Genomic DNA, 21,616 nt, shown 5'->3' with positions numbered 1-21,616 from the left:
AACTTGCGAAAGTCTCTTCAGAAGACACTACCCTAACCAAAAATTGCCCGCTTGGGGAGCAGGTGGCTATACCATGGAGTGGAAGGCAATACCAGAGGTAGTGTAACTGCTGGCAGAGTCTCCAAAGCTGGCAGGCCTCCACAGAGTCTCCACACAAAGCGTGTCTCATCATGTCCTGTCTAGTATCCTGCCCTACCCTTTCCATTTCCTTTCCATAGATGTGCGACAGCAGGCACAGTCCCCTAATGTGGGCAGTGGAGCATCGTTAGTAACCAGGACAACAATCATAAACAAAGGCCTTACATCTGAGGCATGGATAGTGTTATGTAGCTGAGGTGAAAACAAGCTGTCTATGCAGATAGTAAAGCAGCTGAAGGAGAATTAAAAGATGCATTTTATACAGATTAAATGTAGTTCTTAGACAAAGCAAAATTTGGCTCAGAAGAGAAGAGCATGAATACATCTTAAGTGTACGTGGCATTGGGAACAGAAATGCAAATTGTGAACTGCTGATAGATATGTGCATTGAGCCTGGCCTAACCACTGAAGGCACAATGTTTTCACACCACAACTCCACAAGACAACATGGGTCTCACCAGATCATGTCACTGTCAACCAAATAACCATAAGCCATAAGTTTCGGTTCACTCTGCTAAATGTCAAAAATAAGAGAGGAGTGGACATTTAAAGTGACCACGACAGTAGCAAGTAGAACAAAGCTCAATCACAGAAGCAAAAGTAACTGATGTCGTAAGGTTAAAAACAAACATAGCAAAGAAAGATTTGCCCTTGAAATACCAAACAGATTCCATATCCTCTGTGATGAAAACTATGCAGGAAGCAACTGGAACAAACTGTCAAAACCTTAGGACACTATCTAGATGTTGGAAAGAACATTGTACGATTTACGACACATTAAAGGAAAGAATGTATCTCTGTTGACATGTGGAATGAAATTAAGAGCAGGAAAGAACTAAAACAAAAGTTTAATCTTGGTAAGACAAGAGTGTGGAAGATCAAAATGCATAAAGACTACACGGAGGCAAACGAAAGAGTGAGAATGGGCTAAGGCGAGATAAAAAGAAATGGAAAGATGACTCGGCGCAGCACAAGAGGGAGCAACACAGGAGAATACAGGGTGGATAAAAATTGCGTTACGAAATTTTAACCCTGGATAGCTGATGTTAGTAGGAACCAAAATTACAAATGATATTTAGGTCAACAATGCACAATTTTTAAACTACACCACATGCTCTGATTGGCCACACGATTTCTCTGTTGCTGTATGCTCTGAACACTGCATGACCACGAATGCTTTGCCTGCCAGAGATCACGATGCATACGAGGCGGCTTGCACGCTCTGTGGTAGCATGGCAGCCTTCCACTCTGCAGGCGAATCCACCGAGGTCCCGACACATCCAATGTAGTTTCATGATAAGGCGTACCAATAACAAACCCATCAACAGCTGTCAGTTTGCATACAGAAAGTCTTTTACAAATTGTGTCGGCCCTGAAAAGGGCCTTTTTTGTAGCTAGGACATTTTTTACTAAAAAGCAGGTGCTCAAACAGGCAACCCTCTGATGCGACACAAGCTTGGTAACGTCGAACAGTGTTTTGCTGAACTCTTTCAAACAGTCCTGGCATTGCCATGATGCAACTGGTGGCATGTTGATCCCAATGCCTCTCCGTTTTGGGTGGTTCGCGTCCGGGTGGGTAAACTAGAACCTTGAAGAATCCCCACAGGAGAATATCCAGTGGCGTGAGGTCTGGTGATCGCAGGAGCCATGTCCTACGAGCACCTCTACGAATTACCCGGACGTCAAAGAGTTCATTTAAATGTCCGCGCACATCACGACTGTTATACGCGGGTGCCTCATCATCCTGCAACCACACGCGCAGCTGTATGTCCAGGGGAACATCTCAAGCAGGCCGGGTAGAGTTTCTTGCAGAAAGTTAAGGTAATTTCCCCCATTAAGTCGAGGAGATAGACAGACCGGCCCAATCAGATGGTCACTCACAATACCTGCCAAAATGTTGAGCGAAAATCATTCCTTGTGTCTGTGGACGTACATGGCTTGAGGATTTCCCCTTTTCCAGTAATGAACGTTTCAAGTGTTGTAAAAGCCATCCCGATGGGAGGTGCACTCGTTGGTAAACAACACAATGGCGGGGAAGTCAGGATCTCGTGCGACACGTTGCAGAAACCACTGGCAAAACCATAGCCTGTGTTCATAATTTGCCACAGGATGTAGGTCTTGGACAGGGTGGAAACTAAATGAACGCTGGCAGTCATCCCTCAAAACCTCCCACACTAACCGATGAGTGACCCCCATGTCGTGTCCAACCACTTGAATACTTGTCGTAGGTGCTTCCTCGAAGCGCTCGACAACAATCTCTTCAAATGCAGCATCCCATAGTGTTCAAGGTCTTCCAGCATCACCAAGACATCCCACTAATGAGCCTGTTTCGCCGAGCCACCAGTGAATTGCTGTACACATCTGCGAGTGTGGGTGGCCTCTTGCTGGATACCGTTCCTCATACAACTGTCGAGCTTCATGCACATTACTGTCGGCTAGTCCGTAAACAAAAACGGTATCTCATTGTTCTTCAAATGAGTACTGTGCCACCATGCTTACTGTATGGCTGAATAGCAGGTGATGTGTGTGTGTGTGTGTTCCGAAGCTAAACTTACACGTGAATGCCTCTGACATGAGGTGGAGACAAACAGCAAGACCTATTTGACACGTGTGCATATCATGTTGGGGCAGTGCTGGGGCAAGGGACATTTGTATGTGTGAACCAACAACCATAGCACTGCCTGTCAACCGACGAACGGCAACAGGCCAATCCAACAGCCAATCGGAGCACATGGCACCAAGTTTCTGTAGTTTAAAAATGGTGTGTTGTCGACTTACACAACATAAGTAATTTTGGTTCCTATTAGCATTCATGACACCATTTTTCTCCACCCCGTATAAAGGTGCTGACAATATCACCAAACTGTCCATGAATAACTTTAGACATGAAGGATCAGTATGAGCAAGGATGGGGTAAAGATTACAGTCCAAAAGGCACAGCTACAGAGATGGGAGCAGCATTCGAAGGAGCTGTTAGGCTGTTAAATCATGAAGACAACCAAGAGGTACAGAGGAGATCTGTTCCAGAGGAAGCTGAACCAGATCTAGATATAAATCTGCAGTGTCCCTCAAAGGACGAAATTAGGAGTGCTTTCGAAAAGTCAAACATGCAAAGGCTCCACGCCCATGGAATATAGCACCAGAGCTCTTGAAAGTCAATATCAAAAGAACTGTTAAAATGCTCCACCCCTTACTGAAGCATATTTGGCTAAAAGAAAAATCACCAAGGGAGTGGAAAAATGGATTGGTAGTTAAGCTCCCAGAAAGAGAAATTTGTCAAATGTCACAACTGGCATGATATTACATTGTTAGTGCCCAATAAGGTCCACAACAGAGTTATTTTAAATAGGATTAAAGATTCACCTGAAAATAGACTGTTTAAAGAACAGGCCAGTTTTTGGGCACAACAAAGTTGTGTTAATGTTATCAGCACTCTTATGACCACATTAGAGTCACCAATGCTTTTTGTACTTGTCCTTGACTCAGTTTTGAGTCACAGCAGGCAGGAGATGAGGGATCCATGAACATGTAGAAAATTTGCATTTTCAAGATGACACAATTGTACTAGCCCAAAGGCTGAAAGATGTGGAAGCTAAATTAACTCATTTAGAAAATAGAGACTGCTGGCTTCAAGATAAATGTAGATAAAACAAAGAAAATGAGAGTAAATGCTGGAAATATGGAAGTGCTGCTGTTTGTAGGGGAGCAGTAAGTAGAGTTTGTCAAGTTCACTCCTTACCAGGGTAATGTAATGACAGGTCGTGAAGCCGAAGATGATGTGAAGAACCGCATCCAGAAGGTAAATGCTGTCTTCGAACAACTGTCACAAATATGGAGAAACAAAAACATCACATGCAAAACTAAAATTCATATCTTTAATACAAATGTGAAGACTATTCTTTATGCCAGGGAAAGTTGGAAAATAGACAAGGAGATAACACCACAGTTACAGAGCTTCTTAAATAGGCATCTACAGTGTCCAGAAAAAAATGAGTAATGGGGCTTTCTGGAAAGGGGGGGGGGGGGGGGGGGGACACAGAACATACAGAAGAACAGATATGTGAGACAAAGTGGAGATGGCGGAGGCACACCTTGAGAAATCCAAGACAGAGATGGGTAGCAAGTTCTCTGTATACCCTATTCCATCATAGTGGCCAAAGGAATTAACTAAGTATCTTGTGAAAGCCTACTTACAAAGTTTCAAAAACTAGTACTGAGTGAGGAATTCACAAACATACCACAGCCCCTTGTGTACTGGTCCTGTAGCAACCATAAATACAAAATTAGGATAATCACAATATACAGAGAGGCTTTTAAACATCATTCTTCCCACTCCCTTTGTGAGAGGAATGGGAAGAAGCCCTAACCACAGTACAATGGCGCCTACTTTGTATTGTGCACTTCACAGCCTCATGCAGAATATGGTTACAAACAAATCAAGAACAGAAAAATGTTACTGACTGGCAATGATTTTGGTATAGTGTCCTTCATCTGCAGTACAGCTATCTGCGACCAATGCAGTCTTGATGACAAGACTCTTTACTACTTTATGTAGTGGGTAATACTACAATAATTCTCTGCTAGTCAGATAGAGGCCCTATAGGATGTACATAAAGTCTAGGAACACTTTCAATTATTTATTGCACAAGAACCAAACATTGTACAGATATCATACATATGTCATTTTGAAGAGAAACCCTGAGGGGTTTTTTTCCCCCACGTATACCACCACAGTTTGGTAATTTACCGATAGTCAGTGCTCGTCGCAAACATGGTGATTTCAAGTGTGGAGCGAGCTTTCTCTGTGTTGGAGTTTGACAAAAACAAGTGTGCTACAGGTGTTCAGTGGATATTTAGAACCAAGTTGGTAAGAAGCCACCCACAAGGAAGGCCATTTACCACTGAGACAACAAATTCGTTACAATGGGTTGCCTGTGCCCGGCAAAGAGAAGTGGACATCCCCGTGTGAGTGAAGTGAATGTGAAGCGTGTATGAGAGACATTCATAAGGAGTCCAAAAAAATCGGTGTGTCGTGCATCCCATGAACTCGAAATGGCTCCAATGACAGTGTGGAAAGTCCTGTGACAGAAGCTGTATATGAAACCATTCAAATCAGAGCTAGTGCAGAAGCTCAATGACAACTACAAAAACAAGCGTTTTTGAGTTTTGTTCTTAGTTGCAACGATTGAATGATGATGAGGATGGCACTCATCACTTAACTTTTAGTGAAAAGGCCACTTTTCACATTCATGGGAAAGTGAGCAGGCGCAATTGTCGAATCTGGGGTACAAAGCATCCACACAAATGCCTTGAATTTGAGCGTGATTCCCCAAAAATAAATGTCTTTTATGCCTTGTCACATCGAAAACTGTACGGGCCATTCTTCTTTGGCAAGAGCATGTCACTGGATATTCCTACTTGGACATGTTGCAGCAATGGCTGATGCCTCACATTCAACCGGACTCTCCATCTTTCAGGAGAATGGGGCTCCACCCCATTTTGCTGCATCGATAGATTGGCCATGCTACAGAAGGGGACGGCTGTTTCATGAAATGGCCTCTCGATTGCCAGATCTCACTCTGACTTTTTTCTGTGGAGACACATTAAAGATCTGGTGTACATACCACCTCTACCACGTGATGTAGCAGAGCTCCGGGAGAGAATACTGGACACGACTGCCACAGTCGACGATGTCATGCTGGGACGGGTACGGCAAGAATTCGATTGCCGTATTGACGTCTGCCAGGTCACTCATGGTTTGCATATTGAATGTTTGTAACAAAAACTTTCAGAGCTTCTCTTCAAAATGCAATATGTCTGACATCTGTACAATGTATATTTCCTGTGCAATAAATAATTGATAATGTTCCCGGACTTTATATATACCCTGTATTTTGAAGCAAATCACAAGTAGATTTTACCCCCTTTACAAATCCAGTATGATTAAGTGAGTATGAGATTCCAAGGGGGGGAAAAAAAAAAAAAAAAAAAAAAAAAAAAAAAAAAAAAAAAAAAAAAAAAAAAAAAACAGGGAGTAGATTGTGTAAAGTTTCAAAATATAGTAACATTAGAAGGGCTGCAATTTGATGGTGTCCCTTTATTTTAGAAAAAAATGGGGCGAGGTGGAATTTTAGGACTTTCACTCTAAATTCAAATTTTGTAGATTGAAACGGTTAAGACAGGAGAGTTTTTATCAGTTTGATTATACTTCTGCTATCACAATTCGCTCCTTTTTTATTTTAAGGATTAAAATGTGCAAATGACCAATGCAAAGTATTTACCTTAGTTTTTGAGGAGAGCTTTATTATTAGTTGCTCAAACTGCTCTCTCTCAAACAGTAAACTCGTCCTGGATTTAGCCCCTTTTAAAACCTTGGATTTAAGTGCAAAGTTGTTAGCCTTTTTGTTTTTCTTTCCTCCTTCTTCTCCTTCCATTTCCTGCAAAAAAACAGATATTTTATGCAGATGATATTGCCAGAAGTATAAACATAATCAGTACGCAGCATGCAGGAAATGATTTAAGCTTTTGGAAACAGAGAAATGATGTTGAGTGGGTGGGCAGAAAAAGAAGAGGACACGATCTGAGGAAGATTGTTTGTGGAAAAAATGTAGACATTTAATGTATACAGCCTATGATTTAACACATCTATCACAATCTCAAATTACTTTTACTTTATCTAAAGATTTAGGTACTTTGCATTTTAATGTAGCATTTGATAAACAATACTCTTGTGTAGTGACCGTTTTCTACAAATTAACACTGCAAGATATTTAGGTCTGTTATTTAAAAAATTATCACAACATGTAGTGTGTGTGTGTGTGTGTGTGTGTGTGTGTGTGTGTGTGTGTGTGTGTGTGTGTGCGCGTGTGTGTTTGTAAATTATGCGGCAGAACTGCTGATCAGAACTTAGCTTCAGTACATGGAATGTATAGTACTGCCAACAGACACACTGGCATTTAATTTCCCTTAAAAATATATCTAACAGCACTCTGAATCCCATTTACTATAAAGGAGGTGAGGGTAAGATGGAACAAAAGAAAGAAGAAAATATGAGATAGTGCCCAAGAAAAATATCTTCTACTTTTATCACAAGGAGAAAGCTGTTTTTAGTTTAGAAGATCAGTAGTTGAAAAAATATTATTAACACCAAAGCAAATTCGTATTATGTCTCACCAGAAATAGCAAAAAACATTCATTATGGCCAAAATCTAAACACTCCAAGAATAAAGCAAGTAAGGTACGATGAATTCTTAAACAAGAAATAAATAATAATGACAAAGAGAGAGCAGTTTCTTGTTAATGAATGTCTGTCCATTAAAACTGCACTGCCAGGAAGGACAGCAAATAATGAAATTTTATTTATTGTACATACATAATATTTAGGAAGAATGCATAATTAAATGTGTAGGTAATCAAAGAGTACACAAGGTGTACAATTTAGTAGACAGGGCTGCAACTACCAGCAGCAATAATGGCTCTAACCCAGTTACGCATAAAGTTGAACTGAGCCTGAATGACAGATACGGGTACACACATCATGTCGCTTTAACTCTTAACCTAGAGTTCATAAATCAAAGTGCTTGGATGTAGGACACAGTCCCTGGTTTTAACACATAAAAATTGTAATTTCTGTTGCCCAAGTTACCAGTTATATGACCTAGAAGTGATTAAGTTGTGTATCCAACAGCAACGCATAGCACCCATACCAGAAACTGAACCAGTATGACGATGATGAAAGCAATCTGGCACTGTTAGCTCTCCACGGTACCAGTCTTGTGACCAATGTTGCCATTGGGTGCACCACTGTAGGTGCACCTCTCTCTGATGAAAGCTACATTAATGCTGATAGTCCATGGCACTCCACACACTATCAGGTCTATTGCACTTTCATGTGGATGACTGTCTTGTTGCAAATAAGCCTGTTTCCTGACTCAAGGTAAGTGAAAATCATGCACACCAAAGTGAACATTATATCTATATTCTCATGCACTTTTTGTGTGGGGCTGTCGAGATCCAGAAGCCACTCATCCTGTATTCGTAAGACAGCCATCGTATTTTGATTGATCATGGAACAAAATCTACAGTCCCGATAGACTACTATTCTGAAATTATTGAATTCCAATGTGCTGGTAGATATTTCTCTTTCTTACAAGAAATGTAACACGATTTTCTCACAAATAAAGAACATTCAAATAAGATTTCTGAATGAGAAACCTTCTGTGTAATTTTACTTTATATACAGAATGTAGATGGAGTTACTTCTACCTACTATGTCTGTTGTGTATCCAAACTTCATGCCCAATTGATGTTTAGTGTATGTCCCCTTCATGTTATTCCAAATTTAATGACCAGCAGTGTCGCTGCAGCAATGGTCTGTGGGTGCTTCACATGGAAACAGTGATATGCTGAATATCTGGTTAAGACATTCAGCATACGGTCCACAAGCATATCTTCTACTTGTATCTTCCCTGCTCTTCATTCACTAACCATTATACCACCCCTGGATGGAACAACTCAGTTACATCTTTAACAAATGCTTTGGGAAAACACACACACACACACACACACACACACACACACACACACACACACACACACACACACACACACACCTGAAGGTGTTCCATATGATTTAATAACATACAGAAAATCTTGTGAATAAAGGAATGCGTAACCATTAATAAGCACAATTTGAATGTGGAGTCAACATTGCATATTCAGAAGCACACGACATTGGTTTTCTAGATTAGAAACTAAAGTATTTCTCCAGAATCAGTCATAACCATGTACCACAATTGCCATGGCTGATTTTGGCATACAAAACATTACATCTGAAATTAGTCTGCTTATATCACTGGAAAAATCACAATTTTAATGACTCTTAACATCAACTATGATCATTATGTTGACTAAGAACTGGAGACAGCAAAGTACTGAACGTGAGGAGTTGTACTGAATCTAGAGGAGTTAATGTTCCCTCATTTCAATTTAATTTTATCCATGTGGTGCTGTCTATAAATGTGACCCGTCATTTCTCTTGTAGTGTTATAACAGAATAAGTGCCATTAAAACTATTAAACGTTAGTACTTCAAAGAAATGTTATCAAACATTCATCAGAAACCTCTCATTCTTATATGACTCAACCTTCAAGTGTCTTAAGGAAAACGCGAATTCACTGTAGAAAATATATTTACGTTGGGATTGGGCTTACCACAATCACTAAATACAGATTTCTATTTCTATATCAAAATTTCTACATGGAGTGAGATCTGAAAATAAGACAATAGCACTATGTTCTTTTATCCTCATTTTTTTATATCCTTGAGAAGAATAAACCACAGCTGAGCTTCAGACATTTTCAACCAGCAATATTTTACATAAAATCAAAACCAGAGCCAATGCTTCTTCAGTTACTGTATGTTTCCAATTATAATACAAGCTTTCTACCCAAATTTGTCATTCAGAAAATACAGGGTCAACTTACAATTTGCTGATTACACTATTGGTGCCAGAGGTCAACATTTTTACAATGTCAAATAGACTAATGTAAGGGTCAACTTACATTTACAGCCGAAGCCTGACAAATTGCAGCCACTTGCAGTACTGTCACATTCTCACATCCAACAGAGCAAAATCTACTACGTGAAGCTATCATCCCATTAATTACGCACAACTGACGTGCTGTCAACCTTTGAGCCTTAAGAGACAAATCACTATGACTGGCAATCTAGACTTTAGTCCAGGAGACAAATCAATGCTAACAGAATACCATCACAAAGAACATTTGAAATGTGACACAAAAAACAAGACATGAGCTACAATAATGATGCTAAAGCTGCTACTGCTCTACAAACTGTTAATCTTTAAGGTTGGTTACAGTGTTTATCCAAAGTTGTACAATTTCTGCCAATTCAGCTGTAGGGAGCTGGAAGCTAATGAATTGTGTCACAATCTGATCAGTGACGAACTGTGGTTTTTGTACCACCCCAGAAGACCATCGTTGGTGAACATAGTGGCAAAAATGGGGAGAGGTCCCATTCTTCCAATGTTTATGAGAGGTGCAGCAGTGTTACTCCTAGCATCACGGCATAAGGAACCATCAGGTATGAATTTACGTTCCAGCTGGTAACGAATTAAGGAACTCTGACAGCGCAGTAGTACACCATGGGCATCAAATGCCCTCAGATGTTACCTCTCCTGCAGCATCATTAGGGTGCCATTTTATGACAGGACAATGCTCGTACACACACGGTACATACATCTACATCTACATGACTACTCTGCAATTCACATTTAAGTGCTTGGCAGAGGGTTCATCGAACCACAATCATACTATCTCTCTACCATTCCACTCCCGAACAGCGCGCGGGAAAAACGAACACCTAAACCTTTCTGTTCGAGCTCTGATTTCTCTTATTTTATTTTGATGATCATTCCTACCTATGTAGGTTGTGCTCAACAAAATATTTTCGCATTCGGAAGAGAAAGTTGGTGACTTAAATTTTGTAAATACATCTCGCCGCGACGAAAAACGTCTTTGCTGTAATGACTTCCATCCCAAATTCGCGTATCATATCTGCCACACTCTCTCGCCTATTACGTGATAATACAAAACGAGCTGCCCTTTTTTGCACACTTTCGATGTCCTCCGTCAATCCCACCTGGTAAGGATCCCACACCGCGCAGCAATATTCTAACAGAGGACGAACGAGTGTAGTGTAAGCTGTCTCTTTAGTAGACTTGTTGCATCTTGTAAGTGTCCTGCCAATGAAACGCAACCTTTGGCTCACCTTCCCCACAATATTATCTATGTGGTCTTTCCAACTGAAGTTGTTCGTAATTTTAACACCCAGGTACTTAGTTGAATTTACAGCCTTGAGAATTGTACTATTTATCGAGTAATCGAATTCCAACAGATTTCTTTTGGAACTCATGTGGATCACCTCACACTTTTCGTTATTTAGCATCAACTGCCACCTGCCACACCATACAGCAATCTTTTCTAAATCGCTTTGCAACTGATACTGGTCTTCGGATGACCTTACTAGACTGTAAATTACAGCATCATCTGCGAACAACCTAAGAGAACTGCTCAGATTGTCACCCAGGTCATTTATATAGATCAGGAACAGTAGAGGTCCCAGGACGCTTCCCTGGGGGACACCTGATATCACTTCAGTTTTACTCAATGATTTGCCGTCTATTACTACGAACTGCGACCTTCCTGACAGGAAATCACGAATCCAGTCGCACAACTGAGACGATACCCCATAGGCCCGCAGCTTGATTAGAAGTCGCTTGTGAGGAACAGTGTCAAAAGCTTTCCGGAAATCTAGAAATACGGAATCAACTTGAGATCCCCTGTCGATAGTGGCCATTACTTCGTGTGAATAAAGAGCTAGCTGCGTTGCACAAGAACGATGTTTTCTGAAACCATGCTGATTACGTATCATACTTCTATGAACTGTGTGTGTAGTGTTGAATTACTCCCATGGCCAGCAAGAATCCCAGATCTGTATCCAATAAAACATGTGTATGACAGTTCAGGTATCAACCCATATTGCCAGTATCCAGGAGCAGTTACAACATTTATGGGCAAGCTTGCTGCAGGAGAGGATAGAAAGGCTTTATGACACCCTTCCCAACCAAATCAGTGCATCCATCCAGGCCAGAGATGGTGAAATGTTGTACTGCCAAGTTGTTTGTAAATTTGACTCGATTTTGTAGTCACGGCTACAACATCACATAGCCTATCAACCTTTGATGTTTCATTTCGTTCCCCCACCACCCAGCTGGTTCTACAAAGCCAATGGGAGAGCAGTGGGCAGGTGGTATTTTCGGAAGAAAGAGACACTGTAACATTCTCATGTCAGTACAGAACCAAAACCCGATATGTATTCAGAAAGAAAGATCTGTGTTCTCAGGTCTCACTGTAAAGGTTACCTCATAAATAGCACCATATTTGGAAGCAACAGCAAAATATCTGTGACAACAAAGATATAAAATGCCAATTAATCGTTAGTCGATACACAGTATTACTAGGATGGTGGTGATGACTAAAAACAGTGATGCCACAGACTACAGGATTTTATTTCTCCAAGTATTATTAAAATAAAGACATTCAATGAACAGCTTAAGTATAGGATAGGTATAATGTTAAGTTTTTGGCAGATACTTTACATCAATAAAACGGGGGGCGGAGGGGGGGGGGGAAGAGAGAGAGAGAGAGAGGGGGGAGGTTCATTTTATATTCAGGGTCATCTTATACTCAGGTAAATACGATAAGTCACAAATGCCAGAGCACTGCATATGACTTTAAATTTTACATCCATGAGTTTCTAGAAGGTGGCAGCATGCCAATTAATCGTTAGTCGATACACAGTATTACAGTAGGCTACAAGGCAGGTATTTGAATTTGCAGTGTTTCTGTTTTCTGGGCATTAGATTGATGTTCTCTCCAGCAGATGAAACTTCAGTCACAGAATATCCCTTGGACCATGGCCTAATGTCCACAAAACAAAATTCAGCAAAGATAAAGAGTATTCACCAACAAACATTTAGTAAACAGCTATCATTGCAAGACGGCATGTGTGCTACAGGTGTTTACCTGAATGGAACAGTGTTAAGTTTTGTGATTTTTATGGGCCGAGGGATTGTCTACAAAGTTCAGTGTGAAATGCATCTCACATATGGTGAGAACTGTATTTACTGGAAACATGTTATTCAGCTGGATACAGGAAGTCAACAAAAGCCAAGAAAGTATCACAAACAAGGAATGAGCCCTGGATAATCAGAGGGTTTTTCCAGTGATGCCTCATTATAACACGTGGAAGAAATGATTCACGAATGTTATTGTGCGACAATATATGACATGGCACATGGTCCCCAAGGCACAATGCACAACATAAATTGCCGCCAGAAATTGAATTTTCATAAAGTTTGTGAACATTGAATTCACCACTGGTTGACTACAGAACAAAACTAGAACTGACTGGGCCTATGCATGCAGTACCTCATTGATTACATTCAAAAAGGGGAGAGTTTCTTAATGCAGTCCTTTACAGTGGATGAGTCATAGGTTCACCATTATCAATCTGTGTTAAAGCAAATCTCCAAGGAATGGAAGCTTACCTTCTCCACATGAAAAAAGTAAATTGAAGATGGTTCCACAAGATTAAGATGGCTGTATTTTGAGACAAGGAGAGTGTATTGTTGCTAAAATTCCAGTCTGAAGGTGAGGCTGTTATTAATTCAGATTACTGCATCACTCTGGACAACTGGCAGTGGGTGTGATTCTTATGGATGACAAACACATAAGTTATTGCAAAAATTTAATTGGGACTGTTTGGAAAATACACTGTTCAGTTTCGTTTTAGCTGCCAGTGATTTTCATCTGTTTCACCATCTTAAAAACCATCTGACTGTGCAGCACTTTGAAGACAGTGAAGATGTAGTCTGAGAGGTTACTTGCTGGAGATGACAGCTGCCCTTTTCTTTCGGTTTTGTCAAATGCAGCAGGAGAAGTGCTTAAATTTATTGGGGGAATATGTGGAAAGGCAAAAATAAATTTAAACCTGGTACATGCTGTATTCATGTCACTACCTCATTTTGCGATTTCACTGAGTTCTCTGATAACTTACAATTTTCTTTCTGTTTATTCTTCAATGGTATTGGATATTTATACTTCGATACTTCATTTAATTTCTTAATTTATGCTCTTTAAGTATGAATAATCGATGCTTCAGAAGCTCAAAATACAACAAAATTAAATTTGACATTACCTCAACATGTGATATAAGGGCGTCGTAGTTTCTGGCTAAATGCTTGCCTGCCAAAGTAATTACTTGAGTGAATCTGGAAATATTCAGAAAGAAAGAATTTTAAAATATAGTTGTTTCATATCTTCAACTGTACATAACATCATCAAACAAAAAATAAAAAATTGTTAATAGTAACTCATCAAAGTAAATTGGGAATGAAAGATAAAACTAATTATTGAGTTACAGTATGCATTCTACAGATATAAAGCAAAAGTCAAACATCCAAATTCTGGATTCATTAATTTCTGTACACACATCAGAATTACTACACACTATACTTGAATACATTTTTGTGAAATTTGTATCAGAGTTTAGAATTACGATAATGCTTATATAATATTCTCACTCCTGGACAGTCACGAAGACACATGGAGTTTTACAGCAATGGAAAGTTCTGGTAGAACACAAATTATTTAAGAGTAAAGGTAACAACTCACCAAATAGCAGCGACATTGACATGTTGACAAATGTTGATCTTGTTAGGACAGCAACCAGCCACAAATTTACTTTGAGTTCCTTTGAATAAAGGAACTCAAAGTAAATTTGTGGCTGGTTGCTGTCCTAACACGATCAACATTTGTCTTCAAAAACAGCCACGGTCTCCAATATGTCATCATATAACAAAATTGCATTGACATGTTGACTGACACACAAACAATATTGGAAACTTCACTAGCTTTTGTAGCACGAATCCTATTTTGGGCAAGAGTGTATACACACACACACACACACACACACACACACAAGCCATTCAGTTTCATTTCATCTCAGTTAGTTGCTTTATGAACGGAGCATTATAGTCTCATGAATGACAAAGACCTAATCTTAATTTCTACCACACTGTGTGGGTATGGGCAGAAGCTAACTCAGAATTGTCTAGAACTATCTGACAGACACTGTCTTGTTTATACTTGTTATGCTTTTAGTTTACAGTCCTGGCATTTGCTTTATGGTCAAGCGAAACCTCATAAAAGCCTTTGCCATTTTTGCAGCTATTTTTATTTTATTTCTAGAACTATATACCCCAAACAAAAATGTAAGAAAGCCTAGTATTTTGAAGTACATGTGTGTAACACTTAGTACTGCCAATACACACGTTTACTTTTATACGTATCTATTGGCAGAACTAAATATTTCATCTCCTGAATATAAAGTAACAAACAGCAATTCATTCTCATAATCATATAGCTTTTCAAATGCATTTTTCTTTTCCTACAATTAACTGTGTGTATTTTCAGCCTATTACTTGTTTGACATTACACCACATCAAACGCACTGTCATTCATCAGACAGCTACGTTGTGTGACCAGATTTCCCATTCCACTTGATGCACATACACTCTTCTGTAGACTACCACTGTATGTTTTAGATTACTTGAATTGTCAGAATGTATTCAGTTTCATGCAACTTGGTTCGTGTGCTGCAACTCCTGCATGGAGTATTATACATGCAATCAGTTCTGGATTAATGGTACTAATACTATTATTACTTCTGGTGTTAACAGAAAGCATACAGTCATGAACTTATTGGTAAGGCTTACATCACACATTCAATTTATCCACTCTATTCTTGGTTTCCTCTTCAGCGTAAAGATTTCAGTATCATACCTCTGGTGTTTTCATTTTATCACATGGGAACTGTATAATGGGCAGTCTTTTAGAGCAACTCGTTAGTAACTTTTCATCCAAACTCAGGTCTTTTGCTTACATTTTCAAAGTTTGAACATAGATATAATATAAGGGGGGAAAACTGACACTGTTTGTGGAATATGTATGACAATCCAATACTCAGTGATGACAATACAGACAGACTGCCAGTATGGGATTATCTGCACAGTGTGTGATTATTGGTTGGTTGGTCCATGATGCAATAATTACATAAGGAAAGGTTAGGATGTTACCATGTAGAGGGGGCACTGAGTCGCAGGCAGGTACAATGGAAAAGAAAGATAGAAATTTTCAGCTTATGGGCTAAGTCTTTCATCAGACATAGACAATGAAATTTACACATTCCCACGAGGCAACTACACAGACACACGGCCACGGCCACTGTTTGCAGACAATAAGGCCCGACTGCAACTGTGTCTGAGAGGTGATAGGTGTAGCATCAGGAGGTTGTGCTGGGGGAAGGGGAAGGGTGAAAGGACAATGCAGATGCATCAGCAGGATAGAAGGCATGTTTAGTACTGGAAGAGAAAGAAGGGAGTGGTGTAGACAGGTGGAGGACAGGGCCTACTGAAAGCTGAGGCCTGAGTTGACAAGAACAAAGGCTATGTCACAAGGACAGTTCCCACCTGCACAATTCAGCAATTCTATATTCTTCTTCCCCCTCCCCCCACTGTGCCTCCTATCTGCAACTCAATACTCACTTCATGTGATGTGTAACGATCTTATCCTTTCCATATTATTGTTGGTTGGTAAGGTGGTGGACTGAAGACATTCTATTTTAGGAGAATAAAATTACATCTACTTAGGTTCTTGTTACCTCCTAGAGTGGTCATAAGAAGTGCAATACATATTTAAACACTTTTCTGCAAAGTGAATCAGAACTAAATTCTGCTAAAATTGTTTGTACATATTTTAATTACTCACAGGTAGCCACTAATAAAAAATCATTATAATCCTTGCAGTGGTAAAACTTATTACACAAGCTTTTGTTTCTATCATTCCATGTATGATTTCTGGACTATTGGCTGAATGTCTAACCTAATGTGAGCAAACTCAGTTGGCTTCCAAAACTGAAGAGAGACTTACAGAATGTGAACTCCAAGCTTTTCCTAACATATAGTCTGTTCCAACAGTTTGTACGACTGTGGCAAGTTACAATTGTACAAACCAGCTGACCACCTGGCTGCATTTCATGTAAATGTTACAACATGCCTACACAACTCAGCGCATAAATACAAATTACTTCTTCTCCCTCTTTATTGAATTTATAATTTTCAGGAAGATCACAGGATGTAATGGCACCAGACATTAGAAAATAAAAATGAGCTAAGTAGATAAGTTTTCCTGCAGATACTGTTCGTGTGGTAGAGGTAATGGTACAGTATATTCTATACACAATGTCCAACACTGCTGACTGTTAATGTTCGCTACTTAGGCTATGTATAAGGAACTGGAAAAACTGGTCTGCATTCTTCCTCAATCTGTGATGAATATAGACAAGTACTACCGGCCAGAAGGGTCATCCACTTCTGAAACTCAAAGAGAATATGGAACTTGATCAAGAAATGACATTTGAGAATTAATAAATCACTGATGCCAATAAGCAATGAAGAAGAACTGGCAATATGGCAAGGAAGTACGGCAGTGTTGCCGCCACCCGACGCCGCCGCTGCCGCCGCCGATCACCAAGCTAAGTGTTGTATTAAGGGGGTAGGATGTCAAACGGGACGACTTGGAGCAGGAGAGACACCACAGGACATTTTAATTTCCACTGTCTATACTTTTAAAAATAAATTCATAAAACTTTGTCAGAATGACCAGAAAAGATTCAGGATTTACACTTATACTGGTGGAAGTTCAAAAATATAAGAAAATAATTTTTTTTTTTTTTTTTGACATTTGTATTTCACCTTTTTTTCACTTACCATTGGCTGCATTTGTTGCTACAGGTACACTTTTCTTCATAAGTAAGGGAGATTCTTCAATGAATTTTGCACAGCTTACAAACCATACTTACAGGTGTATGAAACTCTAGAATTTTTCAAATCTATTTAAAACTGTGGTAAAAATTGAAATGATGAACTACAAAATTTGAGTTTTTTCTAAACATGAAGTTTAAAATATAACAGCACATTCATTTTTTCATAAATTAAATAATTTCTAGAGTTTCATACACCTGTAAGTATGGTTTGTATGCTGTGCAAAATTCATCGAAGAATCTCTCTTACTTATGAAGAAACGTGTACCTATAGCAACAAACGCAGCCAATAGAAGTGAAAAAATGATGAACTTTCACATGTAAAAAAAAAAAATTATTTTGTTATGTTTTTGAACTTCCACTGCTATGATTGTGAATCCTGAATCCTTCCTGGTCATGCTGACACAGTTTTATGAATTTATTCGTAAAGTATGGACAGTGGAAATTAAAATGTCATGTGGTGTCTCTCCTGCTCCAAGACGGCCCATTTGACATTCTGCCCCCCTTAAGGCAGTATGGAGGTATTTATAGCTACACTATGTGAAATATGTAGAACAGCTTTTTTTAAATGGCAATAATGTAAATAATTATATTTTAGAGGGACAATAAATTGCCGAAGTTATTATTTGAGGAGGAGGAGGAGGAGGAAAAGAAACAACCTACCTTGCTGTCTGAAATGCTGGATCCAGCTTCGATGATCTTATGCAAAAATATTTTGTCAATGTTATAAGAGTTGTGTACAGAGAAGTCAGCAGCCTAAATAATGTTGCACTTGAATTTCCAGCTGGTACTGCCATTTTTGTGAGGTTATTAATAACAGTAACATAATGACTTACATGGCAGCAGACATCACGTTCTTTGCTTTTTAAAAATTCTTGGCCTATATGCAAACAAAAATACTATAGTTAGATTCCTCATAAAACTGTATGTATTTATATGTTTCTGTTTCTGAGCACAAAATAAAGATATTTATACCTACGTGATTCAATACTATACTCTGAAGAATATGCGCGTGCTGTGTATTCTGACTGCAGCCTTTCAACAACCCAGTTAATATCAGAAAGGCTAATGCGCAACACATTACAAAAAGCAATGAGAGCAGCATCTTTGGAATTATCAGTCAAAACACCAAATCGAGTGAATTTGTCTTTCCCAGCAGTTGCCTAATTAAAGAAGATAAAGATATATTATTAAATAAAAACAACGGAAAATCCTGGATGGCATAACAATACAAAAAGGATACACTGCTATTTACCAAGTGGAGGAAGTGTTGAATGGCAGACAGGCACATTTAATAAAAACTCAACATATTATTTATTTTTCCCCATCAAAATAATATTTTCTGAACTGCACATATGGGGGGTGTTCCTTACAACATATCTTTTGTTCGTGTAACAGTCCTGGCCTCAACCTACGCTACTCCTTGTCCTCTCCACCTGTCACTACCCCATTCCTTACTCCCATTACAACACTACCCTACACACACTCGTTCATGCCACATACATAGTCTTTCCTCCTCCTCTCCTCTCGCCTTTGCAACCCTCGGCACAGCCTTCTAATGCTGTACTTAGCAGCCTACTGCCATCTCCTGACCACTTGCACGCTCCCATCAGCAGCACTAGATCTTCCCTCATCCCTGTGTGTGTGTGTGTGTGTGTGTGTGTGTGTGTGTGTGTGTGTGTGTGTGTGGTGTGCGCGCGTGTGCTCTCTCTTTCTAAGTCTGATTAAATACTTAGTCAAATAGCTAAATATCTAGCAGTCTTTATTCAATGTGCCTGTCTGCCACTTAACACCACTGCTATGTGGCGAGGGGCAATCTGTCCTTTTCATATTGTTGTTAATATTACAGTAAGTTTTTCTCTAAAAACTTAGCTAAAAAAGATGAAATACAATAGATACAGAATTAACAACACTAGTTCCATTAATTTTTGGTGTATCAGAAATGAGAACTGTAAATCAAAAATTTATCCAACTGTTGTGTCATAGGTCACCCACAGTGACTGGCTTGCATCTGTGGCAGTTGCATGAAACCCGTTACTCATTTTTTTTTTTTACTGCTCCTCTTTTTTGTGTACCAGAGAGACTACATAAAGAACTGTTTATATCTCCGTCTCCATTCAGAAAACTGAATGGTGTATTATGAAGCTAAATTTAACACTGTTTGCTTATAAAGGTATGTGATTTCCAATGCATTGCAACATTGAACATACAGTTGTAAGGAAACATGTACTGCTGCAATTAGACCCAATGGAATATTCTCATACAGTTGCAGTAGTAGCTTTAAAACTATTGAAGAGTTATTCTTTTAATTTTTGTGCATCAATAGGTGGTTTTCCACCATAAGACTCAGCTCTCTTTGATCTGGACTTAGATATTCTCTTACATTGTTGAACTGCATACTAAATTGTTAGTGTACTTTGCACACTTTCATTCAATACTCTCATATGGCACGATCTTCTGTGGCAATGCAGCTAAGCTAAAAAAGGATTTGTTTTGCAGTTGTGAGCAGGAAGAATATTGTCTTAAGTCTATAACCAAATACCTAGCAGGAGCCCCTTCAAGAACCTTGAGTTTCTTACTTCCACATACCAATTCATTTATTAAATCCACAGTTTTTGGTGGTTATTAATAAGAGTGAATTCTGGATAACTGTCACAATAATAATAATAATAATAATAATAATAATAATAATATACTGGAACAGAACCATTATAACAGATAAAACAACACCACATAACAAACTGGACATCATACTCATCAATAAAAAGAAGAAATTAACACAACTAATTGAAATATCCAATATACTGGAACAGAACCATTATAACAGATAAAACAACACCACATAACAAACCTGACATCATACTCACCAATAAAAAGAAGAAATTAACACAACTAATTGAAATATCCATACCCAATACAACAAATATACAGAAGAAAATGGGAGAAAATATTGAAAAATACATCCAACTGGCTGAGGAAGTCAAGGACATGTGGCATCAGGATAAAGTTGACATTATACCAATTGTACTATCAACTACAGGAGTCATACCGCACAATATCCACCAGTACATCAACGCAATACAGCTACATCTAGAGGTATATATACAACTACAGAAATCTGTAATTATTAATACATGTTCAATTACCCGAAAGTTCCTAAATGCAATGTAACATATACCGTACAGTTAAAAGGAAGTCACGCTCAATCAAGGTCCGCATCACTTTCCATTTTTAACCATACATAACGTCTGAGAAAGGAAAGAAATAATAATAATAATATCCTCACAGACTTTGCATTTCTGTCTGTGGTCCAGAAGGGAGTTTCATATTGTACAAAAAAATCATTAACATGTTGCATCAGACAAGACACTGGGAATCCCAGCTATTAAAACATAAAAGACTACCCTACTAACCACTCTTCATATAATTTATCTGGACATGGGAATGTAAATTTGAGTTAGCACTAATGTTCATGTTGTAAAGATTTTAACTTTTCTCTCAGTACACACACCTGATAGCATTCTCTGAAATCACTGGAAGTACACAAATTCCTTGGGTGAATGAGAAGAAGAAGAAGAAGAAGAAGAAGAAGAAAACAGCAGCTGAGCAGTCCAAGAGGACGAACACAGATATTTTGTCAAAGTAACTGATATTCCACTAAGCATATCTTTGTGATTTATAACATTAAAAATAATAATCAAGAAATAATTCATTTAATCAACAATGTAAGTAACTCCCTGGCAAGTTCTCTGCTGACTGAATGTAGCAATATTACGAAAAGGATAGTTGCTACTCACTGTATAGCAAAGACACTGGGCCACAGACAGGTACAACAAAAAGACTGTCAGAAAGTGAGCTTTCATCCAACACGGCTTTTTCAGAAACACAAACACACACACACACACACACACACACACACACACACACACACACACACACACACACACACACCAAAATGCATATGTGCACAAATGCAACTCTCACACTTATGACCACAGTCTCTGGCTGCTGA

The 21,616-nt window shown here is 38.9% G+C and overlaps 1 protein-coding gene across 1 annotated transcript in view; it reads right to left on the bottom strand.

Moving 5' to 3' along the window:
* LOC124621679 (Fanconi anemia group I protein-like) overlaps positions 1-21,616 on the bottom strand; it is a 276,076-nt gene that overhangs the window by 24,540 nt on the left and 229,920 nt on the right. Inside the window, exons 20-23 of the mRNA XM_047147159.1 lie at positions 18,584-18,767; positions 18,268-18,484; positions 13,921-13,993; positions 6,420-6,575 (exon numbers count right to left, since the gene is read on the bottom strand). Of these exons, the coding sequence (XP_047003115.1) occupies positions 6,420-6,575; positions 13,921-13,993; positions 18,268-18,484; positions 18,584-18,767 (630 nt within the window). The remainder of the gene's footprint in view (positions 1-6,419; positions 6,576-13,920; positions 13,994-18,267; positions 18,485-18,583; positions 18,768-21,616) is intronic.

Source organism: Schistocerca americana, chromosome 1, assembly GCF_021461395.2.
Source record: "Schistocerca americana isolate TAMUIC-IGC-003095 chromosome 1, iqSchAmer2.1, whole genome shotgun sequence".
Classification (NCBI taxonomy): domain Eukaryota; kingdom Metazoa; phylum Arthropoda; class Insecta; order Orthoptera; family Acrididae; genus Schistocerca; species Schistocerca americana.
This window is presented reverse-complemented; position numbering and strand designations above follow the sequence as displayed.